This window comes from Pleuronectes platessa, chromosome 16, assembly GCF_947347685.1.
Source record: "Pleuronectes platessa chromosome 16, fPlePla1.1, whole genome shotgun sequence".
NCBI lineage: Eukaryota > Metazoa > Chordata > Actinopteri > Pleuronectiformes > Pleuronectidae > Pleuronectes > Pleuronectes platessa.
Window position 1 is genome coordinate 8,549,866 of NC_070641.1, and position 27,584 is coordinate 8,577,449.

The following is a 27,584-nucleotide window of genomic DNA, read 5'->3' on the forward strand; positions in this document are numbered from 1 at the left end:
GGGGGTTCTACCAAGTATTGACACAGGGGGGTGAATACTTATGCACCCAACAGATGTCAACTTTTTTGTTCTCATTATTGTTTGTGTCACAATAAAATTTATTTTGCACCTCCAAAGTACTATGCATGTTTTGTTGATCAAACGGGAAAAAGTTTATTTAAGTCTATTTGAATTCCAGTTAGTAACAGTACATAATGGGAAAAAGTCCAAGGAGGGTGAATACTTATGCAAGGCACTGTATCTGTACACTGTGTAGCTGGTATCCAGCATGTAATCCACCGCTTGGCAGACAGCATTCTTGAGACTCACGCTATATCATTGTCGACATAACCTTAAACCTCTACTTCTAACAGCAGGACACTGAAAATCATTTTTAGAAAAAAAAGCAGGTTTCATTTATTTAAAAAATATTTTAATGCACCATTAATAAAGGGTCCAACGCATTAATACAAGAGAAATATTGCAAATAATATTAAAATAATCATCAAATTAAAAGGAAAAACGATACAAAATAAATGAATGGAAGGTATGAACATATTTCCTCCTCGAGAGAGGAAATGGAACAACATATTTACAGCTTGGAATCAGTGTGTTTCTACGAGAAACAAACACCTCTACAATATTTACAAGATCTCATTTTTTTTTTCCTCTTGTCTTTTCATCCTGTATTCAAGAGTGTTGGTTTGTACTGAAAGGCTTCCTTAACAACAAGAAATATCTTACACTTTTTCCTGTTTGGGCGGGAACAAAACAAAGAGTTTTCTGCTAGTTAAGAGTTAAACTTTGGACGGCCATATCCATTTGAAAAACAAGAGATGCAACAAGGAGGCCATAGACGTCAGTCGGCCTGCAGCATATCACAAACCTGCTGAGGCTCATTTTTCCTACAGGCACAGTTTGCAGCTACCACCAGTCTACACTGCAAACAGATGGTGAGCGGGACAATTGTTTGCCTTAAGCTGATAAAGCTCTTCAGTTGGAGGTTTTTTCGATACTACACTCAAAGAAAAGAGTTACTAATGAATTCTGGAAAGGGGGAAAAAAAAGAAACTAAACCTTTAAAGTGACCTGACCTAAAATGTGCATTTTAAAAACATCTGTCGCACACACAGTGACTCAAGTCAAACAGCAGAAAATGTTTATACCCTCTTGAAATAAAAACAGCTGCTGGTTAAAAGAGAACAGAAGGATGCAATGGAACAAACAGGTCAAAACAGACAGACAGAGAGACAGACAAAGATCCTACAAAACAAATACTTGACTCCGTACAAGATTTTGTAGTTGATGGAGCACAAACTCGGGGAAGAACCAGAAAAAAAAAAGAAAAAAAAAAGACAGGCCAATTTTGGTTGTGCTGATCCTGCAGACAGAAATCAGCAGCGGTGTAAAAAATAACACACTGAGCTTGAACTTAACTCACATATGTTCACTTCGGGGGTTAAAAACAGTTGAAAGGACTTTACTCTCCAGACAGGAGGTTGTGGCAAACCAGGAGAGTAACGCACAGTGAAGAAGGGAAGCAACAGTTTTATAGAGCTGGTGAATCACAAGCCACTGGGGACAGTGGTTGGGTACACTGAAGCTTATTTCACTGTAAGATACTTACAGCCAATGCAACTAAATAACAAGACCATTAATAACAATAATATTATCATGATATCGTGAAATAAAACAAGAAAAAAGCTTCGAAACAAATCTTCACACTTGGAAATCTTGCATAACTGAAGACCAAATTGATTGAAGTTTGTCGTCTGAAAAACCCTGAATTCGTTGGATATTCCTGTGCGTCTGTATGCGGATCTGTGGGGGTGGCGGGTCAGTGGGTGCAGGGCGGGATTTGACACTGGAAGCGTGATCCCAGGCTGTAGAATACGTGAGCTGATGTAGTCGTAAAATACTGGTATTTTTTAATTTTTTCAGTTTTCATTGTCTTCCTGCAATCCGGCTTCCTGGACATTGGCATGGAAATAAAAAGGCCCTTCGGGCCTGGCTGCAGGGATATTACCCAATCAAGTCAAACAATACTGCCACAGAAGAACTCATGCTGAAGCAGAGGCCCTCTCGAATTATTTTCACATGCCAGGTTGCACAACCCTGCCACACACTGGTCTGTGAAACTGCCAAGGGAATTTAAAATATACGTGAAAAGTGCAAGAGTGTGCGCGTCTCTAGTTCCTGGGTATTGTGAGGGCTGCTGCAAGGCCATCCGGAGGAGCGTCTGGGGACATCTGAGGGTGGCTTTTTTTTTCTATGCACAGTCTGAGGAGGGCAAACCATATGGAGGGAGGGTTTCCATGTTTGGCTGGCCATTGGCGAGTGAGGGAGAGAAATGTGTCCACTAGTTGAGTGTCCCACGGCAGTTCTCTGTTCCACACAGGCAAGGGATCTTGTTGTCCTCCAGGGGGAATTTGTAGTCGTAGGTGATTTCTTCGTTGACGGCGATGGCCTGCTTCGAGTAGATCACAATCTTTTTCTGAGACTCTATTGTGATGACCTTGGCGTAGCAGCTTGGCTAGAAAAGCAAAACACGAGATACGGATCAGCCACAGCTCTACAAATAAAACACAATAAATCTAAAACGTGAGTGAGGACGTTCAGACTTACAGTGCAGCAGTGGTTGATGAATCGTGCCAGGTTGCCACACTTGGTGGCGTCTATAATTGTGTCGTGGTCCACTCTGAACAAGTAGCTGCTCCCGATGCCCTGCTGTGCGTACCGCTTCTCTCTATTGTCAGCAACCATCTGGACACACAAGAATTTGCTCACTGATCCTATTTCCACTCTGAGTAACATTGCACTAACAAAGCTTAACACTATAATGCATTAATAATAATTCAATATTATTGTTAATGTTGTCGCTAGAAATAAAATATTAGGGGAGGTTGTACCTGTCGGATGTTCTGACCCACATACTCGATGACCATCTCATCAGCAGCAATGGGCTCCATGGCGAACAGGCCCCACTCATGGATCCTGCTGCGTCCGAAACGAAGCCTCTTTTTGCGGAACTGCATGGGAAGAAAAACAGAGCCACTGTAACAATGGTCTTGGCAGTTTTATAAGATTCATAAAGGAGGAGATTTCAGATAATCGGATAAATTCTGAGTTCCAGACAGACGAGAGAAGCTTCACTGAGCACGATTGTAGCATCTCTATCAGAGAGAATAACCAACTGATATATATGAAGAGAGACCATGTTTTTGACTCAAACCAAAAGGTTGGTTCCTCTAAAGAATAAAAAAAACAATTTGGTTTACAATTTAAGCAAACTTTACATCCTTCTGAATATAAAAATCAGTGTAAACATATATTTTACAGTACAAGTAAGCAGAAAGGGCTACTTTGAGTATCCAGGCTTTGGTAATCCACAGTTTGCAAGAATGTTCTAAGTCAGTATTTATCACAGTTCCAGTGCCAAACAGCAAACACCCAAATATCCATTTTCAGGGTGGTTTTATCTTCCATGAAGATTACTTCACTGTTTCTGTAGTGCACAGTTGCCAAAGCCAGAATTTTTTTTTCACATGCTCTCAGTATTTGTTTGTCAGTGTCTTGTTTGAACCATCATTTCAGTTAAGTACTTTAAGTAGGATGTAGCTCTGCCCTGTGTAAACACTATTTATATCGTGACAGTTAGTGCAGATAATAATGTTTGAACAAATTGAAAGTTGAGAGAAACATTTTAAGTGGCAGCCAAATGCAGGGACAGGAACTTCATTTCTCTGAGGCATCTTTTTAGTGACTTAAGTTAATTCCAAAGCTGTGGGAAGATTTCTTCTTTCTAAAAGGGTTTATTAGGAAAATATTGAATATCAAGATAATTATTATATACAATTAAAAGGGTTATGTGTAAAGCATAATGGCTGACTATAATGCCCAATAGTTTCAAACACTGTATGAGGTGCATGTGACGGTGTTCATAAGGAAACGCAGCTGTACCTTGAGCTGGTTGAGCTTCAGCAGGTCAGAGTCCATGAGAGCTGTGGTGCCGATGGCTGTGAGGAGGCGTCGCTGCTCCGAGCGTCTCTCTGACAGCACCCGGTTAACACCCTGAAGGGAAACAAGACAAGGACGAGACTTACAAATGAGCCTATGACCCATTATCATGTTATCAACTGGCCTTGGACTGGAGGAGAATGAACCAACATAGCACTGAACAGCCACTCTGTGTGGGTCAGGGTTATTTTGAAACCAGTGGCAGACAACGTAGACATGACTGAGTAGAAAGAGGAAGAACGGAGGGAAGTTTCTCTTCTGTTTCTGCTATTTATGATATTATTTATGATACTAACTATAAATACAGAATACGAACACAGATTTCTTTGTCTTTCTTTATGATATCAGCAAGTATCTCAAGTTTTTTACATATCAAACCTTGTCGAAAAAAAGTGTAAAAACCTCTCAAAATCATTATTCAATGAACAAAAATGAAGATTAGTTAAAGCAATGAGTTGAATCAATCCACTGGTCAATCAACAGATGTTAACATGAAAGCCCCCTGGTGCAAAGTCTGTGTGATGCCCCATGGAGCTGATGTGTAAAAAGAGCAGCTCCCTGTCAGAATTCACAGTGAGCAAGTTTGTTGATGACAATTCTTTTCTGCCTCCTGCACACTGGACTCAGGCGCCAACATCAAAACACTAAGTCACCGGTTATAACAAATATTGTGTGATTGCCTTGACTATGGACACACGTACTTTTTTTCCATGATGACAGTGAGACACAGCACGAAGCCAGAAAGTCATTCATAGCAACCAAACACATTTCACCCAAATATCAGTTCCTAGTTTTCCTAACAGCACTTCTGGCAGTGTGTGAAACAAACTTGAGTTGTATGTCAAATCTATAATGAATAAATTATATGTGGGTCATTGACGTGACGCCTATATTTTCTGTCCGACTTTCTTTTCCTTCTGTTAAAAAAAAGTATTAAATACACTTTAAATTTGCAAAAAACATTAGTTGTTTCAATGTTGTCACAGCTGGTATGTAGTAGTTCCACATTTGGAAATCATGTGGTATGACCTCAAACAAACTGTGAATTTGAAGTTATTTCTAAAAATATATATTTTGATTATAAATTTCATAGTGACCTTTTGTGCTGAACTAGTCAGTTTTTTTTAGGTGGCCAATTCTGTGGCTGTAAATATTGGGTGAACCAGAAAATATCATGTGGTGCGACCAAATATCATGTGGCGCATCATTCATTTATATTCAATTAATTATTTATATACATAAAGTGCTTTATTTAAGTATTATTTATGCAATTAGTCTTTTTTTTTCATATTTCAGAAACAACGGTTTATGTTACATTTTTGTTGCAAATTATTGTTTATTGATCTTTTTAAACGATAGGTTTTCATATCATGTGGTGCGACCAATAATACTATGACCTGTATTAAATTTAACATCAAATATGAAATTTCTGTGGCTGAAATATTAATAACTGATACAGTATGCTTAAATGAATGGTAGATCCATTTATGCACTACTTTACCGGGAAAATAAGTGTAAGCAGTTAACTACATTTAATAAGGGGACGTTGACATTATAGAACACAAATATAAGATCATTATTTACAAAAACTCCAAAAAATGCAACTACTTTGTTACTAATGACTTTATATTATTAAGAAGTTAAAAAAAATGTAAGCATATAAAGGAAATTAATTAATTTTAGAGATAAATTACGGATGCACCACTTGACATTAATAAGGCCACGGCCAATTCATCTTGATGAAAAAAGACTAAATCAAATAATTTTAAATGTTTATATGATTTTAGGTGTACACAACATTCACATAATAGGTTGGAAATTATTCAAACATTTTTGGTATTTTAAAATTGGCATGTTGAAAATCCTTATACGCCATTGAACCATATATGTGGCTGTAAGAAAAAAATTGTTTTTTTTAAAACAAAGAACTAAATGCCCAACTGAATGAATCATGGCCTGATTGCCTAAACTGTTATCTTGATGTCATCAGAAGATCCTGACCTTTGGCTTAGAAACCCTAACACAAACCAGAGGGAGAGAAAGGAGCCAACTGTATAAAGAGAAACAACAGCTTTCCTGGATGTCTGGGTCAGAATAATTTCCTTTGCTTATTTTAAACTGTGCTGTTTATCATTGAAATGCATCAGCAGGAAGGAATAGAGTCAAGGCTCAAAAAGATTTAGCTTGTCCTTGGCACAGACCCCACTTAACTGTTTTCAGATAAAGTCAACGCGACAGGTATGGTTTTACCAATGGTTTGGACATGAAAGATAAAAAATATGTTTATGTGCACTAGCTCTCATGCAAGTAAAACCGATAAGGTTTGAAAAATTGTTTCTTGACCACTTAACATATGTCTGGAAAATTAGTTACATCCATCCGTTCAAGTCAACTTCAATACACAAGTAATTGCACACCACCTGATTTCAGCTTTTCTCCTTAAATTTAGCCAAACAGGGTTTTAGCTTTTAGTTGTCAATGATGTGTGACATTTTGTTTCCTTACACCATTTTTTTGCTGAGATGCTTCACAAAAACCGGAACTGAGACTATCATGTCCTTCCCAAATTAAGATAATGCATAAACTATGGATTTTGACCCTATCTTTATTCAATAGCGTGGTTTTTCAGTTTGATAGCAGGTCTTATTGATTTCATTTTCAGATTTTGGAATCCTCTCACTCACCCTGCTATTATATCATAATAACAGTTAATTCAAAGTGACCTTTGACTCCCCCAAATCTATTGGTTCAGTGTTAAATTCAACTATGGCAAATATGAAGCATTAACTGGATGTGTTTCTGAGATATTGTCTTAAAAACTGGGAGAGACTAAGCGGAAAACATCATTCCTCCAACCACAGCTATCGCCAATGTGGCGGCATTATGAGCTTCAACCAATACTTACTGTTTCATATAATTTGTGTGAATCCTTTGGACTCATCAAGACTATTAGAAAAGATATAAATCTTTGTGCTGATCCGCTATTTAGAAAAACTACATCACATCCAACTACTTCCATTTGGAAATCCTTATTTACCACCTTGAATCCAAAATTACAAGTTATCTGAGCCAAATGACTGAGGACCTACTCTGGAACTCCAATGGTCTATTATCAAGCGCCAAGTTCCCCATCTGTAATTATCATACTCCGCAACCACCGGATCTCCAAAAGCTGGTTTACAGAGCCAGCTTGGGACCGAAGAATAGAATTCTTCCCACTGCGTGGTCTTGAATCCCGTTGGGAATTTCTTGTGAACGTTGACTCATTTCCACAGAATTTCACTGCAAAGGAATTTCAGTTTTGAAATCTTCCTTCAAAACTGACTCTGTAAGGATAACTTATTAAACATATGCTTGACTCCGACTATAAAATTACAGGTTAACCTTGAGGCTGTATTTTATTGAACCCTCTTGAACCCTGTTATCAAGATTAATGCTGAACATTATCTCAAGAATGTCCAAAGCTCAGTCTGATGCTCGATGAAAAATCCCTGGCATGAGACAGACTGCCCAAACTCACAAAAAGAGAGTATTTATTTCCACATGGAAAGTCTGGCAGAATTTTGGGAAGTATTACGATTTATTTTACTTTGTTTCTCAATTAGATTAAATCCATATGATAGATATAAAAGAGTCATTTTAAAAGGAATTTGTTAAAATCTTCGGAGAACCACAGACTTTTAAGTGTGTTGCTATACATTTCAATTGAACAGAAACATGGTGCGGATAAATACAAATGGTTAAATACTGTAGAGAGAAAGACAATGAAAATGGGCAGAGGCCTACCATGTTGTCAACGTTCTCCACTTCCCGTATGACCTGCTCAGGCAGATCCAGGTCCAGATACACGTCCTTCTCCTTGCGGCTGATGGCGTAGTAGCCCTCGCTCCTGGCACAACCAGTAACGTGCTCACGAAGCTGCCCATCCGGGGTCTTCTTCTTACGCCGAGGGTTCGGCAAATTGGTTAGTGCAGCTCAAGGTCAAGGTCATTACAAGGTTACCACACAATGAAAATGTAGACTTTACAAACTCTCTCAATTTAAAAACCCAAAGGTGTATTTTAATGAAAAAGGTAGTCATTGAAAAGGATATTGGTGTGGCCGACCCAGTGAGTATCATTGAGCCAGTCAGAGCTGTGGTCGTCCTGGAGCAGCTTCTCATAAGTCTTCTTCAGCAACATCAGGTCTTCACCATCCAGCCCAGAGTTCCAGATGTCATACAGGATGGTCATCTGCTCAAACTCACTGCGGTTGTCAAACTTCATGGCTAGGGTCTCAGGGGCTGGATCAGGTTTCGGCCAACGCTGGGGCGTCGTTATGCCCGCCTCCTGCAGAAAGAGGCGTTCGCTCTTCCTCACCTCTTCAACCACATCGTCCTCTGTGTCTGTGCTGGACAGCTCCCCGGACTCAAGCTCCTCCACGTCCACATCTTCCTCAGAGTCCTGAGCAGAGGAAGAGGAATATTAATGACAGTGAGGGGACCACAACTATCATCCAGTACATATCCATGTTCGTTTATAATCTCTTTTCCACATGGTCCAAACTAAGCAACCAAACAACTATCACTGGCCTTGCAGTTACCGCTCAGTTGAAGATGTCACATGACAGATAACATCTACTGGACAGTTTCAGTCACTAAAAATAGTAAATACAATGGCTTAATATTGTAAAGTAGGTTCATTTCATTTTCACAGACTTGCCTACACATGTATGTGTATATGATGGATAATTACACATGTCTAAAGTTTCATGAGAAACAAGCACAATCCACAATCTTCTATCTCAATTGATGCCGAAGGATCGATAGAAAATAATCTATCAAAAAACAGACATAAAAAGAGAACCTGACAGACATTCATCATTGATTCAATCTCTATCCTTATCTTGTCCTCTTGAGGGTTGAAGGTATGTGAGGGTTGTACACCCGGCCTGGACAGACCATCACATGGCCAGCATACATACACAACCAACCATTTGTACTCACATTCACACCGACAGTCAATTTAGACTTCAGAGTCTCCAATCAACGTAACTCAATATGCAGGACTGTGGGAGAGTCCGAGTATGCAGTGAAGACCAATGGCAACCGGGGGAGAACACGCAAACTCTACAGAAAACTACCTTAGCTGAGCCTGGAGGGGCAACATTGCTAAACAGCAGCCCACTGTGCTAGCTTGCAGACAGCTTTAAGTTTTAGAATCGTAATATCCCTGGTACCTTTTAAACTTTAAAAATCAAATCTATACATATTATAGTTATGCAGCATGTTTGTATTTCCACTGATTAAGCCAAATGATTTATTTGAAGATATTAGAGCCTTGGGATGGACATCATTAAGAGTTTAATAGTACTGTTATTGCTGCTTCTCATCGATCAGTTACTTTTGCAAAACAATTGTTTAAATCAATTAATAGAGTTTCAGTGCTTATCTCTGTATGGACATCTGCGCATGCACAAGAAAAATCTAGAGAATAAATTATTTCCTTAACTGAGGATTTACCCCCAAAAACTTTTAAAACTTTCTAAAGTCTGAAACGTCACACGCTATTGTAGCATGTTGTTGGACACACACGATTAAAACATGCAGAAACATTTATAGGAATGAACCTGAATAAACAAAATTTCAACACACCTCTAGCTTCCGCTTCTTCATTTTCTTGCCCGGGTGCTCCTGTTTTTTTGTATGATGAACATCAAGGTTTTCTTTGTCTTTTCTTCTTCTCTTTTTGCTCTCCTCCTTTTCATGTTCTAAACCCTTACCGACCATGCTCTTCTTCTTTGATGATGGAGGTACAGCTGCAGCCTGGCCAACATCCTCAGAATCAAAAGGCACTCCAATTGCAGACAAGTGTTCTCCTGCATCTCCCCTTGATGGTAGCGCCTCTCCAATGACCTCCTCAGGGGCCTCAAGCACCCCAGAAATGGTGTTGAGGTCTGCTGGGAGCAAGACAGAAGAGTCTTGTCTGGTGGAAGTCCTTTTGGTGCTGGGTGGTGCTGTGAGAACAGGGGGTTTGCAGTAGTTGTGCTCCGTGAGGACAATTACACCCTCTGGGTTCATAACCAGTGCCAGTGACTCTGGGGAGAAGAGATCCTCTTCCATCTTCTGCTCCTCTGCCTCGTCAGACGTCTCTGTCTCCTCTGAGTCCCCAGCATCAGGGTCCATTTTCAAGGCTACATCAGCCAACACAGACAGATCAGTGGCTGAGGCTGAAGCCAGCTGCAGGAGGCTTGATGCCCCAAGCTGCTCTCTGAGTCTTAACTTCTGCTCACTTTCCTCCTCATCCTCATCTTCCTCTCTGAGGGAGTGACAGGATGAAGCAGACAGGCTGGGTGTCCGAGCTCTGCCTCTGGAACGTTTATTAACAGTAGGCAGTGGAGGAGCCTCCTCAAAGGCCATCCTGCACATAGACGAGTGATCCAGTGGCAGGTTCTGCACAGTGCGGCACACCATAAGAGGAGATGCAGGAGATTTGGGAGAGTCTTTGCCTGCACCCCGTTTACCAGGGGATTTGACAGGGGTGGTCTGGGGAGAAACAGGGGGTTCCTTTTTGGATTCATCAGAGTCTTGAGTTCGTCCAGGTGGGGGCACAATGAGGGCGTTGCTTGCACCTGGTTTTGAGGCAAAGGGGAGAAGCTGGATGCCTTTGGAGGGACGAGTTGAGGTGGTTGCAGCAGCAGATACATGTAAGTCTGGGGGTCTCCCAGGAGAAAGGAGGGGAGACTCACCGGCCATTTGTGAGGGAGATGGAGATAATGTTGCAGTTGGCAGCTGAATCTTGCTGTCGTTCTCGTCTGTGGAGAACGAGACTGTTTTCCTGCGTTTCTTGAGGGGAGGCAGAAGAACAACAGGGGACGAAGGACGCGGGTATGGTGGTGATGGAGGCCGTTTGGTGGGTGCTGCTGTTGTGTCTGTCTTGCTGTTCTTGGCTTCACCTGAGAGAAATATTTAAAGACAAGAGAAATATTAAAAACAAAACACTGTTAAAATCGCGAATTTTTTTGTTTCCAAGAAGAAGCTGATTTTGTCTGCTTGTATACAAAAAGAACTAAGGAAAACTATTCCTTTATTGCCTCCACTAGGGAGGTTATGTTTTCGCCTCGGTTTGTTCCCTTGTTTTTGTGTTTGTTATTTACCGGGATTACACAAGAACTACTGGACGGATTGCCACAAAACTTGTTGTAAGAACACAGTATGGGGCAGGGAAAAACTCATTCAATTTTGCAGATCCAGGAATTGTTTTTTTTACTTTATCATTGTGCGCTCTTTGACATTTCTGCCGATTTCTCAGAGTAAAATTAATGGACCTTGTTTAAAAACAAAACGTATGGGCCTGTTATTGAAGAGTTTGTGCAATTTGGTGCAGATTAAAACATAAATCTTGATCAAGTGAATTTAAGTGTGGGTTCATGATGGGACTGTTTGCATTGAGGGAGGTGTGCTCACTATTGAGAGCCATTCTAGTTCCATTTGTGTATGTTGATGAGCAGTTCTGACAAACCTGTTTTTACTCCTGCCTTTGAAACTGCAGCTGCGTTATTTTGCCTGGGGAAAAATTGGGAAAAAATTATATTAAACAGCAATAACAAAATCATGAAAAGTACAACTTTGAAATAAGTAATACTGGCAAATGAAAGATTTCTTAGGCTGCTTTATACCTGTAATCTTCTTTCTCGGTTGTGCTGTCTATGGTCGACTCATCCATGGTGTCTGCTCCTTCACTATCAGGCCGCTCTCCTTCCTCATCCTCAGAAGAAGATGAGGATGCAGAAGAGGAAGACCCATCAGAGGACGAGGAGAGGCTCTCATCATCACTGTCAGCGCTAAGGCCATCATCTAAAAGATAAATAAATATGAAATTTGGTTTGAGATAAACAACACAGCTGATGAAAACATAATAATGAGATTACTGGTTGTGATTTACCATCAGAATCCTTTTCGCTTCCCTCTTCTTCCTCATCCTCCTGCACATAGAAGAAAGGTTGTAGATACAACATTAAAATAATAGTGAAATGCTGCCATCTAGCGAACAGAGATAGGAAGTAACATGATTCAAATCAAATTGAATAAAAAAATGCCATTTAGATCAACCAGAGATATTAATGTAAACTTTGGTCAGCCGTAGAATGAAACTAATACATTTGAAAGATGCACTTGCGCTGGCAGTCACCATTGACTGGGAACACACCTACCCTGTATCTGTATTTGTTTCTGTTTGCTTTAAAAACAAAAACAGATTGAATAAACCCCCCCCTCACCTTTTCCGTCGAGGAGCCATCCGACGTCTCCTCTCCCTCGCTGTCAAGCTCCCATGGTTTACGATTCCTTGGCTTCGTTTTCCTCCTCTTGTTGTCCCTTTCAGCTGCATGCCTGTCCGCCTCTGGCATTCTCCCATCAGCAGCTGGAAACAACAGTGTCAGAGTTATATGCAGCAGGCATATTAGTCTTTACGTTCTTTTAAAAACTTTCAACGTCAGCTCAGCAAACCTTCGTCATCCTCGTCTGGTGGGGTCGAAGGTCGTGGCCTTTTCATGTCTCCTTCTTCAAGCTCCTGAGGTTCTTTCCTCTTCACCTGCACATTTGGATACAAAAAATATTCAATGTTTCCATAGATAACTCAGACTGTTGCCCCTGCAGCTAACATTACAGATAAAAGTGGTTTAGAAGCTGCAAATTTTCTTTATTTGACCACAACAATACAGCCCTCTGTTGACACTGCTTAAACTGACAGGAGTCTTGTGTTTTTTTGTTGAACAAATATGTATCTACAGAAGTTGCTTCTTCCACTCAGGGAACTTTGCCTCTGTATGGTGATCCAATTTCTCCAAGGCATTTTAGTTCTCTTACATCTTTATTATTATCTATAATAATATCATCTACTACTCTATAAACCTTCATGAGCTTAGCCATCAAGAAAGACCCTCTGGGCTTAGAGAAACAATTGAATTTGTGACAGTTTCACTTACTGTAGCTCTGATGCTATTCTTACCCATAGCACAATGCTGCAGACCAATGATCTGCTTAACATAAGGCATGGCCTTATTTATGACATGAATGGTGAATACTGGCTGTCAGGCGAGTGACTTAAATAAGCAAGGGATCAGTCGAGGAAATCCCCCGCAGTGTTGATCGCATGCTTCAATGAGAGAGATATAACTCGGAGGCACAAATATGTCATCTTCGTAGAAATAGTGCCAAAACTTAAATTTGTTATTTCTTTATTTTATATGACATCCCTACTTATGTTTTTACATGTTTCTGATTTATTAAACTTTCGGGTTATTTCCAGGTATACGTGAAAACTTTAGAGTTTTTTAATGTGCTTTTAGACTTATGGACATCTCTGGAGATGCATTCATTTATCAACTCAATGTGTGCGCTGTCAAACATGCAGATACAGTCCTTGTGTTTTTGTTTTTACCTTGAAGGAAGGCAGTCGTAGTGCTCCTCTGAGAGAAAAGCCCTCCACGCCACCGCTCTTTGCCCAATCCACAAGAGACGTGAGAGGCTCCCGTGGACGGTTGACCTTTTCCTCTTTTTTCTCATCATCCCGTAAGGCAGACACCCCCCTGACCATCGTCTGGAAAGGCTGGAGAGGGAAAACATTAACAATTCAAACTCATTTATAAGAGACATGTGATCTTTGTTTTTCATTTCAAAGTAATAACGACGATAACTACAGATGACAGCAGCTTGAGTGCTTACTACTGAGAAAGATAAAAGCTATTTGAAAGGATTAGGGTATTCCTCCTTACCTTTGCCTTGGTCTCTTTCCTCTCCCACCACTCATCAAAGGTGGCAAAGGCAACGTTCTCCACCATCTTGCGGTTCAGGTCTCTCTGCATGATGTTTTTCATTTCCTGGATCAGAGTGGCCAGGACCATCTGCACCGTGGCCTCATGTGGATTCTCAGCCAGCATGGGCATATCCTCCCCTGGAGCCCTGTACTCGTCTCCATCCCCGGGCAGCATAGTGCCATATTCAGGTGGGGGCATGTAAGATGGGTAGTGTGTTGGCAAGACATGTGGCGGCCAGCCTGTATGGGGAGGTTGGATGCCATGGTGTGAATGGGGTGGTATCTGAGTGCTATGAGGGTCAGGGTATGGGTAGGGCATATGAGAGGGCATGTAGCGGTGGTCCTGGTCGTAATGAGCACCCGCCCCGCTACCCTCTTGGTCCATGTAAGGGTGATGTGAGTGTGGTGGGGGTATAGAGTGGAGGTGGTAGGAGCTATAGTCAGCAGTGGCGGCCTCGCCAGGGCCCGGAGTGCTGTTGGATGACGACATGCGTAGCTGATGTAGGCGACTTAACATGTGGGTCTGCATTTGGAAAGACATAGGAGCTCCACCGCTGTACTGATTCATCATCTCCATGGAGGTGGCATAGTCATACATGTGATGGGGCATGGGAGGGGGATACTCAGAGTGCAGCTCCATATGGGGAAGGGGAGGGATTCCTGGGAGAGGTGGGGGCTGGAGGGAATAACCAGGAGGTGGAGGCAAATGAGCATGGTAGGAGTTTATGGGTGGATGCATGGAGGTACCAAAGTGCTGTGCAGAGTCAGAGATGTTTGGGGATGAAGATGAGGGGTCAGCTGTTTGTGAAGGCATGGCAGCCTGGGACGAAGAGGGTGAGGAACCTGAGGTGACCAAGTGCTGGTGTGAGGTCACCGTTGTGATGGTTGACTCCGTTTCCTCCTCATCGGATATCTCCATGTCTTCCCCTGAGGAGGGAGGGGAGGACTGAAAGAAAACAGAGTGTCCTGTTTTAAGTTTGGAAATCACCCATGTTTTTATGGACCACGTTGAGGACTTTTAAATATATCTCAATGCCACAAAAAAGGTGTGTATTGTGCGAAGATGAAGTATAAATGCCTTAACCACCAATACAAAACACAACGTGCACATTGTTTTTGTATAATGCCGATCTTAACATTCTTTCGAACATTTTTTTTACAGTTATTTTCATTTACAAAAAAGCTTTTCATTCTTATCATGCATGTAACAAGATTGAGTTTAGTTACATTTTTTGTTGCATTCAACAAAACGATGAGCTTCCCTCGAATGTTATAGCCCCACAGCAAAATAAATAATCAGCAGCCAACAAGTACCTATACATGTATATATGACAAGAATTGTGGTAGGTATAATCAGTTATAACAATGGTTAACACAAATGCTGAGGAAGTCTATATGTGTCTTTTTGACAGTTTTCAAAATTTAAATGTAGATATGCGAGTTCTTGATATGTTAATTTTGTGGACTTGCGCCACTGGCTTGTAGCACCCTCTAGAGTAGTGCGATTCTTTACTAGCTCTATGCAAGACTTGTATATGTCTACACACAACTCCAGCACTACTCACACCCATATACAAACAAAATACATTTTATTTGTCAGCACAAGAAAGGCAGTCCCAATGCTTTTGAACTCTGAGGTTTCATTATGTGCTGCTGATCTTACCTGACTCTGTCCGTTAAAAGGTGGTGTGTGTGCTCCTGTTGTGCCTTGTTTATCAGCAAATCCAGCCATTGAAGACTCGTGCAGAGCTCCAGGCCCAGCGAGGCCAACCTGGGTCTGGGGCTCCTCTGGTGGCGGGATGTGCGGAGAATAGGTGGAAGAGGATGGTGCGTTTGCATTAAGTACAGTGGGACTTTTTCTACCCTCTCCTCCCTTTCCCCGTTTCCTCCCTCTGTCTCTTTCCCCTCTCCTCCGTTGGTCCTTCTCTCCATTGTCTCCCACCTGATTACCACCTGTGTGCTCCCCTGTTAAATCACCTGACCCACCTCGTCGCTCTCCTCGGTCCCCACGTGAGCCCCTCTGCTTGTCCTCTTTCCTATCATCTTCATCTTCCTCATCAGAGGCAAGGAAGGAAAATTTAGCCTTCTGTTCCTTTAGGAGCATCTCAATACGAGAGTCAAGGCTGCTGCTATGGTAAGCGAAGGGTAAACTCTCATTGGTGGAATCTGGTTCTGGTGAAGAGGAGTCACGTTGGGGAGGGTGTGGGGAGCTGGAGGAAGAGGGTAGGCGATGAGGGAGTGAGGTGGAGGAAGGAGAGGCAGAGGAGGAAGTAATGGAGGGGTGAGGCGGTGAGGAAGGTGGCGGTGTCTTCGGCGGTGCCGGTGGGGTGCTGGGACGGCGTTTGGGCTTTGTCCACTGCTCTTCGCGGGCTGGACTATCCTGGCTGAAGTCCATTGTTCCAAGTGTCTCTGCTACAGCCGCTGCAATAACAGAAGCTGGTGGGAGGGGCGGTGGGGGCGGTGGTGCTGGAGGCAGAGCACTGTGGTGACCAGCATGATAGTCTTTGTCAGCACCTACGGAAGGCGGCGCGCCCCTCTCTGCAAGGCTTGGGCAACCTTGAAGGGTGGAAACGTCCAATCCCTGAGGAGTGGCTGGGGCAGGCTCTTTGGAGGAGTATGCGGAGTAAGATGAGGGTGGGGGAGACATACTGTTAGAGGAAGAGCGGTAGGAGCTGGAGTTGTATCTGGGGTCAGAGCTGTTTGAAAAGTCACCGTCTCTTTCTCGATCTCTGTCCCGGTCGTGGCTGCTCCTTCGGCGGCTGCTGCTACCATGGTGGTTGTGAGAATGGTGATGATTGCGGTGTTTCTGGTGGCTATGGTCACCTGACCGGGAGCCCAGGCTGTCTCGCCGGTGCCCCCTGTCATCCCTGCGTTCTGAGTGGTGACTGGAGTGATGTGTATGGTACTTTGAGGAAGAGTTTGTGTCCTGTTGGTTGCTGTAAGACGACCTTCTGGAACCAATACCCCCTGCACCGTAGCGCCCGCCTGAGTCTCTTTCTCTGTCCCTGTCAGACATTGCGGGCTGATCATATTGGGTGGCAAGGGGTGGTGGAGGCATTGAGGTGTGGTGTGCCATGTTTTGCCCAGGCCCTCCAATATTTGGGTATGGGGGGAAGCACGGTGGCTCATTGGGACGGTAAGATGTGGTTGGGGGGTACATAGGGCGACCTCGATGATACACTGAAGGCTCCTGGGCTTCCTCAGAATATCGGGACACTTTGTATCCTCCGACAGTAGATGAGACTGCAGAAGACGAGGAGGAGGAAGGTAACATGTCCTGGGGAGGGTAACCACTGCCCAAAGTGCCAGTGTTGAAGCCAGTATGCCTGCAAGATACAAACATGGGAGATTTTAAAATTACTATTTTGTGGATCTAAAAATGATTTATATCGACAAATATGCTACTGCGGAGTCAGACTACTACTCTTAACCAATCTACCAATACCACCACTACCAGTTGAGCAGATTGATCAATGGAACAAATCCCTGTTTAACTTTTTCGTGCTGTTAAAACAGCAATATTCTAGGTTGTATTTACATAACTTTAAGTTCAGGACACAGTGTGCAAAATACCGTAATATAATGGTGACTAACATTGGTGCACTGTCCAATCATACTGATGATGCAACAGCGCTCTTAACATGAGCTCATTTTATTTGAATACAAGAAAAATATTTGCCAGTTGTATGTAAATCAGCAGATAAGATTTGAAAAGTTGTACTAACATTTTTTAAGTGATTTAATCTTAATGGCAGTTATTAATACATCACAGATATAGATATAACACATATGATTTGATAAAGAATGCCTTGAGGCCTCATAATGTATAGATGATGTTTGAGTGCCTCAGCTTTGACTGAGGGATCTAAATTCACCTCAAGATATCAACACCACTGACACAGTGATAACATTCTGACATGCAACTGTTTATCTGCTAAAAATCAACAACTAACCTGGCACCGGCGTAACCAGAGTCTTGTGAGAAAGGAGTCCCAGATCTGGAGCTGTAAGGTGTTCCTCCACCACTCTGAGTCGAAGCAGAGGAGGCTGGGGTGAAGGGGCCTGCCATGGTGGAGGGGGGCGTGTCCAGGCGCTGATCACTGAAGACAGTTTCCGCAGGGCAAGGGGTAACACTTCCTGATGTGAGAGCCTGGACCCCTGCTGCCAAAACAGCAATCTCACTAGAGAGCCTCCGCCTAGTTTCTGATGACTGTGCACAGAAAGTAAAAATATCTTAGAATTGATCGTGAACATGTGGAACTAATAATAGTGCTGATGAAACACTCAAATCACTCTTAATATGCATTCACATATTAGAAAAATCGAGATGACAATTTTAAAGTACCGTGTCAGGCTGTGGCTGAGGCTGTGGCTGTGTTGGGGCCGGGGGCTGGAGCCTCTCTGTCAAAGCCTTGCCTCCCAGGGGCACTGTCTGAGGTGTGTAGGACCCATTCACCATCAGGTCATAGTACTTTTGCCTTTGCTGTCCTGGATAAGACACAAGATTCAGAGAAATATAAATACAAACTTAGAAAGGAGTTCATCACACATATAAACGGCCTCTACCTATAATTTCAAGCCAAATACCATTAGGTTTAACTACCACCAAGAGACAGCATATGTGTTTTTAGGTTGTTGGTTTCTGCAGGACATTTCAGAAAAATGATGACACATCTCAATTTACCGGGTAGTGGATATTTCCACATAATTTAAAATTAAGTTTAAGTATTTTCTAATGAACCATAACTCTTTCTTGCATGAAATAAAAAGCTGGCACACATTTCTTATAAGGTATTTAACTTTTGTATTATGTGCAGATAAAGACCAAGACAATGAATTCCATCTACAAATGTATGTATGTATGCATACATGTGGTTGTAGAGCCTTGGATGGGTAAACAGGGTGCATTGTAGTTCACTGTGCAGTTAACTAGTTTGTATAAAACGTGCTTATGTTATATTTAAATTTGTGCTATAGCATCAGAGTGTTTTGCTGTGTTTTGAGAGTTTTAAGCAGAAGAATCACTGTTTAACTTGTTACTCATAATCCACTCATACTAAAGATGCCTCAAATGAGGTGTATTAACTCACCCTTTATATCCAGTTGCGCATGAATGATGTTACCCATCACAGAGGTGTTGTGGAGTTGCTTGACGGTGTCCTTGGCTCCTCTCGTGCTGGTGAACAACACTCTGGCCAGGCCCAAGTGCTTCCTGGTCTTTGGGTGAAACAGGATCTCCATCTCCTCCACTTCACCAAACTTGGCACACATGTCAGCCAAGAAGGGCTCCTTGATGTTGTCATTGAGTCTAGCAAAGGTCACCTCCTTGAGGGGTATGGGACCCACATAGAACTCATCAAGCTGTAAGTAAAAAAAAGACAGGATCGGGGTAAAGATTGTGAATCAAGTCAAGAAATGAATTAACTGGGATGAGTGAACTGAATGTTGACTTGCTTTTCTCACCTTAAACTTGGGCACTGGCAGGGACATTTCTGTATATCTGGACCATAACCTCCGGGGTCGAGGATCACGCAATTCACCCACAGGAGGAAATCCAGAGTCCTGGGAATAATGTGCAGATTACAGTATGACGATGCAGGCAGAGCATGGCTATTATAGAGGATATACAACTGTAAATCAACTCACCGGCACACTGAAATGTACTCCATCGTATCTGTAGATTTTCTGTGTCACACGCCTGATAGCGGGGTCCTGGACGAGTTTGTAGCTTTTCCACTGCAAACTGACAGCGTTTTGTGTTTCTGCCCCACAGCCTGGATCCATCCTACAACTGAGAGCCAAAGGGAAACCATGACTTTACACAGTGCTGCAGCCACAGACTGGGAACAATAACCACAGCAGAACCACCCCCAACGGCTGAGTGAAGCGTTCACAAATGAGTTGCTTAATGATGATACACTGAGCTGAAATGCTGCGGTTACTATAGAGAAAGTATATTTGGCCACTGGCAGTAGGTACTTCGTAAAGTAACGTAACACAACAATGACCTGCGTCACATTTACTTAGCCAGATATCCCCTGCTCCGACTAGTATCTCCTGATGAACATATTCTACGCAGAATAACATTTCAATTTAACAGAATAACAACCCATGGCCAAGATGCCGCGCGCTGTCAAAACAATGACCAGCGTTACGTCACTAGGCAGTTAGTTCAGTTAGCAACCTGCTGCTAGCACATGCTAACATGCACCAACAAAATGCAAAGAAGCCCTTCGCCCACGTCTGAAAACATTTTACGTAAAATGCACGTTACCCCCGGTTCCGAGTTACTCCGCAAGAGTAGCACGATCGTTAGCTACAGCGTTAGATACCGTTAAAAGCTGTTAAATTACTTATACCACATCTCGCTTTAGCCCGAGCAAGTTAACCCTTCGAATGCTAATGCTAACTAGCACGATCGTCCATAGTCAAAACTGTGATCTTGTTGACCCCCCCGTCCACATCGGCAGCATTTAATAAGCAGCATTAATGTGAAGCATTTCTCTACGCGGCTCTGGGGACTTGGTTTGCCCCCGTTCCGCCTGAATTCAGACCCCACATACTGCCCGCTCATCCGAAAGTGGCAACCCGCCGCTAACAGTGTAGGCAGCCGCGGCCAGGCCCGGGAGACGAACAAGAAAAACACTGAGACCCTAACAGAAACGGGACATCTCCGGTCCCGCGTTAAAACAAAACCAACCAGCTTAAATGATGCCGCTAACATTCCGGTAGTTAGAAAAGACAGCAGCGGGCCTCTCCGAGCCTCGAAGCCATTGTTTTCGCGTTAAAACCCAAATACTGATGAGAGAGCGGCCATCGCGTAACCAACCTGAAAGCCTCGCCTGTTCTCCATCAGTGTACGTGAATGCAACCTTGTATTTCTCCCCGGCACTTTCCTCAAGTCCTGTAACTGGTGTCAAAAAAATTAATGCAGCAACACAAAACGCTAGGTAAATGGTTTAAAAAATATAAATATGTTAAATATGGGAAAAACTAACTATGTTATTTTTATGGCGGGATTTTTATACTTGGAAAGAATATGATCGAATCTGCTTATAGGAACTCAAGCTATGTTAAATAACTACACCGCCCCCTAAAGGCTGAGTCGTGCCAGGTCGGCTAACTCAAAATACTGTTGATCCGATTACTGACCCAATAGTTGTTACATTTTGTATTGTTATTAATATCTAATATACAACACAGATAACAATAAATACAGTTATTTATTATATAATTAACCTTTTCTCTATAGCCTTTGATAATAAAACCGACTGCACATGGTTATTACAACAGTGGAAGAAGTATTGAGAATCTTTAGGTAAAAGTAGCAGTACCACAGTGTAAAAAATACTCCATTACAAGTAGATCACCGCAGTAACTGAGTAAAAACTATTATCTACAAAAAGTACTTAAAGTATCAAAACTAAAAATGTTGATTACAAAAATGGTCATTGTCAGTATTTTTATTATTGTTGTATTAATATTACTGAAGCATAAACATGTAAAGATTATTTTTATTTATTTTTCAAGTTTTATATGTGAAGTCAGCAAAGCATCACATAATCACATAAAGCGAACTAGAAAGGCACTGAATAAATTCACGAGATCTGGATTTTCATAAAGAACTATTTTCATAAAGAACTAAAATAGATTTCGTTGAAACATTTTTTTATTTTTACACACCCTATCTCACAATATTAAGTAAAAAAAAACTGGATCCACACCAAGATTTAATGGTTGGTTTCAAAATATTTTGTGATTCAGAATAACAAATTCAGAAATTGCGTCAATGAGAAGCAAACCTCTAAATTGTTCGGAGTTAAAAATTACAGTTTATTACTACTTAACAGTTTAAATTATGTTTTTTTGTTTTTTTTACCATAAACTGTGATATCATTTACTAAAATTATGGACAGGCAAGCCAGAATAGCATGTGAAATAAAAACCTGAGCAAGAAGGCAGAAAGAAATTAAGTACTACGCATTTTTATTAATATTTGGATAATTTTGAAGATGTAGTTTGACGTGCTGCAGGTGGTGCTGGGCCCTGTTTCACCTTGTGGATCTGAACCTGTGTCCTGAAGGTATTATTGAGAAGTGGCAGTTGGGTGAATACACAATCTCCTGTGCTACTGAGGTCTTGATGTGAATAATGATGGACTGGTGTTGAGTTAACTCAGTTTATATAAGTGTGGTTAGACCAGAAAGAACCACCAGTCTGTTGTTGAAGTCTCCCGTTTCCACTCAATGTCTTCACTAGGGCTCACTTACACTAATGTTTGTCTTTACTACATAGCTACATCATCCACAATGTCCATGCATAAGAGCAAACCCCCTTAAAAAACAAAAACTGGACATTACAACCGTCATGGGAGTATTGGATGGCATTAGTTTTAGATAAGTATCCAGAACCGGCACCTGAGTGTATGTCTGCAATATCATGATTTATGAAAGTTCATTCTTATCGTCTGCACCATTACCAATGGACACTACTACACTGGGCAGTTTATACATTATTCACTTCTGTACACCTGTATAATGTACTGTTATTAACTTAGGAGTTAAGTTTTTGGGTGACTTCAATATATTCCATGGCAACTTCCCGAGAAGGTACTTTTTATTGTTTCAGATTTACATTATAAAAAGCTTCTGACTAGACAGGGCTATCATTACCTCTTTCAGCTTGTAAAGAGACGACCACACTGATGTAACCAAATCTAGTTCAGACTCTGCTGACACAACTATAAGTTAAATTAAGCATCGAGCCTCTGGTGCCTGTTTTAGTCCCTCACTCTTAACTGCTGGTTCCAAGGGATCTGTGTATAAGTTACTAGATTGCACATTACTATTACTACACCATTATTCAATGACTCACAGGCCATATTTAATTCAGTAATCATCAGTAATCAGATATTTAACATAAAAAAAAAAGAGACAGTATTCCAACAGACTCCAGTGCACTTTATTATTTTTGCTCCGATATTCAATATAAACAGCCTGCAAGAAACAAACTTTAATAAAAAAATTAGTTTAAAAACCTCATCTAGCTACACAGCTTTCAAACAGAGCTTTGATTAGTTTTGAGAAGATAGTTTTAGAAAAAAAAGAAAACAATGAAATATCCTGGCATGATTTGTGGCGACAGATTTGATGGTGAAAAAAAAGTCCCTCTCAGTCATTAAGCTTTAGCCACACCAAATGGAGCAGGTGGTGGCACGAGCAGCAAAGCTTGACACATCCAGAGGCACAGGATGTCTGTTTGGAGCGACCGTGATCCAGAGCTGTGGTGAGAGAAGCTGGAGAAGACTGAGCACTACTTCCTTGTGTGCTTGTATCTCAATCCCTGTGGTGGAATTTCACATGGCTTTTACTTTGATCTGCTTCATCTTCATCTGCTTCTTCTCAATCTTCTTCTGATCACGGCGCTGGGCTGCTTCCTAAAAGACAAAATTGTATATTCAACTGACATGTTTTTGCAGTGAATAGCCAGTTAGCACTGCTAAATAGGTAAAAAGATACAAAATCTAAAGCCAACAAAGTATAACAGAAGTGTGAATTTTGACGTTCTGGTAGGCAGATTCTTATCTTTTGACAGTGCTACACCTATGATGCTTTCAGAAATTCACCGAACTCTTGACATTATCCTGAATCTATCCAGAGGGGCAATGCAAATGTTTGAGTCAGCTACTCAGGACAGTTTATTCTATTCACCTCCTAGTAAAATGTCAGGAGAATATCAGAGTGAGCCCATGTGAAAATACAGCCTGATAAGTCCAGAGAATTCACAACCGGCAAGTGAAAGCTTTTGTTGATAAGGGACAACACTGGTGTCAATGTGCTGTATACAAAAATATAGGATTTCTGCAGAAAAATGTCTATGTTATGTTCTGCTTCCAAGAGTGGTATCAATCTTCTCATCTATCGGTGAGCAAGAAAGAGAATAATCATAAATCCCACAATGTTGAATGATTCCTTATAATTTCCTATTTCAGACCTCCAGACGACGTTGTCTCTCAGGGTCCTCCTCAGCCATGATTCTCTCCTTCTCAGCTCTCTTCTTCTCCTCCCGGCGAGTCTGAGCTGCCTCCTGGCGCTGAGCGTGAGTCTGCTTCAGGAAGTTCTCCTCCACCCGGGCCCGATTCCTGTCAGCTTTCTGTTTGCCCTAAATATACAGTAGTATAGAGTGAGTAACAGCTGCACTTAAAACTTCAATTTAAAATTTGGGTGCACCATGTGCCACAAGTGCATTTGAATCCTGCTCACCTCCCTGTTGAGTCTGAGCTTCTTGACTTTATCGATGCTGTAGATCACCATGTTCATGAGAGGAAGCAGAGAGTCCATGTCTTTGGGAGAGGTGTTGCCCATACCCGGCACTACAAACAAACACACCAAAAAAATTAAATATAGATAAAAGCCACCAGTTAAATCTAATTATGGGGTAAAGGAAAGACAGAATTCTCACCATTAAATGTAAACAACAGCGTCTTCTTGGTCTCAGGCAGCTTTAACGGCTGACCCTCCCTGATAGACAAAACAGTAACTATTAGAGCCACATAGAGAACAAGAAAACTTTTAATAACTTGCAGTTGAAAGATTATAAAGGTGGCGTGAATAATACTCACTCTTGCATAACCTTTGGACCTGAAAATTGGTCCGAGAAGTGGATGGACTCGATCTTGTCAGCATTGTTGGTGATGTAATGCACCATCTAAAAAACAAACAAATGGATCCATAGGCAAAGTTGTCATGGGAGAGTTGGATTTAAGTACAGGAAGCTGATACAGGCCAAAGTCAAGAAACTATTCTCAAATGTTCAGACCCTTTGTAGATCATTTTATAATAATAATGAATTTGAGACAAGGGTAAAAATAAAAGATAAATAAACTTCACCTTGTTGTCCATCACTCCATCTGTGACCTCACCCATCTCACTAAGTATAGTGAGGGAGTCAGGGAGCCCATACTTGGCCCCAGACTTGGGCTTGTCACCGCAGAACTCACTCTGAGAATAAGGGGAGACGTCAAAATTATACAGAGATTTTCCTGTAACAGGTGGAACCGAAATGAATATATCAAATGTAGCTGCAAAATGCAGCGATTTATTGACCAACGTTATAAAGGATATTTACCAAGTCCTGCATCTCCTTCTGATGTTTTGCCATTGCCTTCTTCGTGCCCACAGCAAACACAAAAGTATCCATGTCCTCATCATTAAGAGTCACTTTTATTTGCTACAAACCAACAGACAGATGTTGTGGGTTAGAAAAATAGGAACAGTGATAATACTCATATATTCCAGAAATTCTGAACTTTGAATATCACTTCAAAGATGCCAAACAATCAATGTTTGACAGGCACGTACTACTTGGTCACCGGCAGGCCTCATCATCCTGGCCAGAACATTGAGCAGGTCCTGCCTCTTAAGAAACTGAGGAAGAAAATAAATATATTGCATGTCACTATATTGAACACAATGCTCTAAAAACAGAACACAAATCAAGCGTAACACATATCCCATACCTTGAGTTGGACCATCATGCCTTCGCAGCAAACACGTCCAGAGCACCACAGGTTGTAGATGTGTTCGTTTTCCTGATTGAGCTTCCCGGTGCTCACCGCTTCTTTACTGGTGCCATCATCACCTTTACAAACCAATTACGGAAAATTAACTGACCTCCCCCGCTTGAATCATTTGGCTGCTACAGACGCAGTGGATATACAGACAACGGGGAACAAAGATGTGGAAGCACTCACCCACTAGTGCAAAGTTACTCTCTAGAAGTTCTCTGTGTGAGTTGAACCAGGCCTGCGCGAGGCGGCTGTTTTTATTCTTGCCAATGATATAGTTCATGATGTAGGCCAGCAGGCCGGTCACCATCAGGATCTCCATGTAATAACTCTCCCAGCTGTTCTGCAGATGGGCAGGAACCTACAGACAAACAGCAGGTTGTATATCAATATCAGTGTGAATAAGGAGATGTTAGATGTTGACAGTTGAAATAAGTGACACAAATCCTATTCAACAGCAGCTAAAAACAGTGCGCTGACCTGCATTCTGTCTGCTTTAAATTAAATGTATTACAATGGCCTCCTGCAGATGCTTCCCAGAATTCCCATTACAGCATCACCATTACATTGAAAGAGCATTACAGTGCAGCATGCTCTAAAATACATTAGGACATTTTTTGTTTTTTTTTACAAGCAACCTAAACCCTTTGGTGATGTAGATCCTAAGCAGATCACAATCAGCACGGTTTTTCTATTCCGAGAAGATTTTAACAATAAGACCAGCTTACTGTGTGGATTATAAGAGGGTCCTTCATCGAGTGGCCAGTCTTCTCTATGTCTTCAAGCCCCTCAAACTCTTCCCTGTCAAACTTGCTGTACATGTCTTGATCCTGTGGAAACACGTAATTAGTTTTACTATAGATTCTGTATAGATTAATATAAAACCATAAATATTGAATAACAACTGATTAATGAGCTCTGTCCCCCCCCCCAACAAGACAATATACCTGCGTCTCAGAGTCCTCAAAGCCATCCTGGCCATCCTCCAGTTCCACGGTGGCTTCATCTTCATCCTCATCCTCATCAGGCTGCGAGGACTGTGAGACTCGAGGCGGCGGGTCAGTTTCGGCCTCAGCTGCCTGCTCCTCATTCATGTCCTCAAACTCAGCAAAGTCATTGTCATCAAAGTCCACTATGTCCTCGCCATCGTCAAAGTCATCATTGTAACGCCCTCTTGTGACAGGAAAGACCAGAAGGAGGAGCAGCGTGGGTATCAGGAGGAGATATGCACTTCGCATTGTCGGACCTGCATGACGTAGGAATAGCAGGGTGTAAAAGAAAACACAAAAATAAGGGTGTTTAAAGGCTAATAGGGGAAGGTCAAATAGAGACCGTTTACATGTGGAATACAGAAAGAAATCGCACAGTGAACACAGCAGCAGACCAGTCCCTGCTCACACAGTGGGTGTTCACGTGATGACCCCATAGACTGTATATGACCCCCAAAGACCAGATGATCCCTTGGGATAGAGACTAACTAGCAGGAGTAAATGAGCTGTAGTGCACCTCCACTGAGAAACATTGTTTAAATGAGAACTCGTTTCTAGTGAAGCACTTTGGTGGCAATACCAAAAAATATAGGCATATCAATAAATCCACATAAGATAGTGTTGGCCTAATGTGACGCTGCTGGGGCAACATACAGGCTTAGCTCAGTAGCCGAACCCTGTGTCGCTAAATCCGGTAAAGATTCAACCAGATAGCCGCACCAACTAACTTTAGCTAACACTGGAGATATACTTGCTAACAGGCTAAATTAGCGGATTATGTTTGACTTTGCTCGCCTCTGTACTGGCACATTACTTCACGCTAAAGGATAACTAATGTAGGATTAAACCAAAAGCTGTATATCACAGGGTCCGACCCATCCCCCAGCACTCTCTCACTTTAATATTAGCTCTTAGCTAATCTTGCATTAGCATGCTAGCGGTGGCTAGGTAGCATGGGACCATGTTGCGAGCAAACAGCCTCTGATCCTGACCGGAAAACAGCCGTTTGTCTCATTGACACATCTCAGAGAGTGAAGCGCATACAAAACGACATGACAAAATGTCTACATCACCTTGCCTCGAGATTATCTGTCAGTAAACGGGACGCTGGCTGGGCTTCACCTGAACTGTCCTTGGTAGTGACGTACAGGAGGAAGGGGGATATTATTTCAAAGTAAAAGCAGTGGTATCGGCTGGTCTCGCACCGGATATCACGTGACCACGGTGTCAGCTGCGTAA

At 42.0% G+C, this 27,584-nt stretch overlaps 2 protein-coding genes across 4 annotated transcripts; both read right to left on the minus strand.

Moving 5' to 3' along the window:
- Nucleotides 1–1,126: 1,126 nt before the first annotated feature.
- setd1a (SET domain containing 1A, histone lysine methyltransferase) lies at nt 1,127–20,652 on the minus strand. Of its 2 annotated transcripts, none has more exons than XM_053443073.1 (21): nt 20,620–20,652; nt 19,437–19,581; nt 19,254–19,352; nt 18,881–19,151; nt 18,136–18,278; nt 17,744–18,000; nt 15,454–17,116; nt 13,750–14,736; nt 13,416–13,583; nt 12,482–12,566; nt 12,253–12,395; nt 11,919–11,958; nt 11,653–11,830; nt 11,496–11,539; nt 9,629–10,929; nt 8,090–8,438; nt 7,783–7,964; nt 3,940–4,050; nt 2,889–3,008; nt 2,605–2,742; nt 1,127–2,512 (listed from the first exon to the last, which is right to left on the minus strand). In XM_053443073.1, exons 2-21 carry the CDS (start codon nt 19,572–19,574, stop codon nt 2,339–2,341), a joined length of 6,591 nt encoding a protein of 2,196 aa, XP_053299048.1. In that variant the 5' UTR covers nt 19,575–19,581; nt 20,620–20,652; the 3' UTR covers nt 1,127–2,338. The 2 variants fall into 2 exon arrangements, with proteins under 2 accessions (XP_053299048.1, XP_053299049.1); XM_053443074.1 differs by having other exon boundaries at nt 20,491–20,632.
- Nucleotides 20,653–22,729: 2,077 nt separating this feature from the next.
- On the minus strand, nt 22,730–27,572 carry ccdc47 (coiled-coil domain containing 47). Of its 2 annotated transcripts, none has more exons than XM_053442941.1 (13): nt 27,419–27,572; nt 26,304–26,602; nt 26,085–26,186; nt 25,543–25,717; nt 25,309–25,430; nt 25,151–25,216; nt 24,918–25,019; nt 24,680–24,790; nt 24,412–24,497; nt 24,252–24,310; nt 24,053–24,162; nt 23,784–23,951; nt 22,730–23,226 (listed from the first exon to the last, which is right to left on the minus strand). In XM_053442941.1, the coding sequence occupies exons 2-13, from the start codon at nt 26,592–26,594 to the stop codon at nt 23,146–23,148; spliced, it is 1,473 nt and encodes a 490-aa protein (XP_053298916.1). In that variant the 5' UTR covers nt 26,595–26,602; nt 27,419–27,572; the 3' UTR covers nt 22,730–23,145. The 2 variants fall into 2 exon arrangements, with proteins under 2 accessions (XP_053298916.1, XP_053298917.1); XM_053442942.1 differs by having other exon boundaries at nt 27,424–27,544.
- Nucleotides 27,573–27,584: the final 12 nt, after the last annotated feature.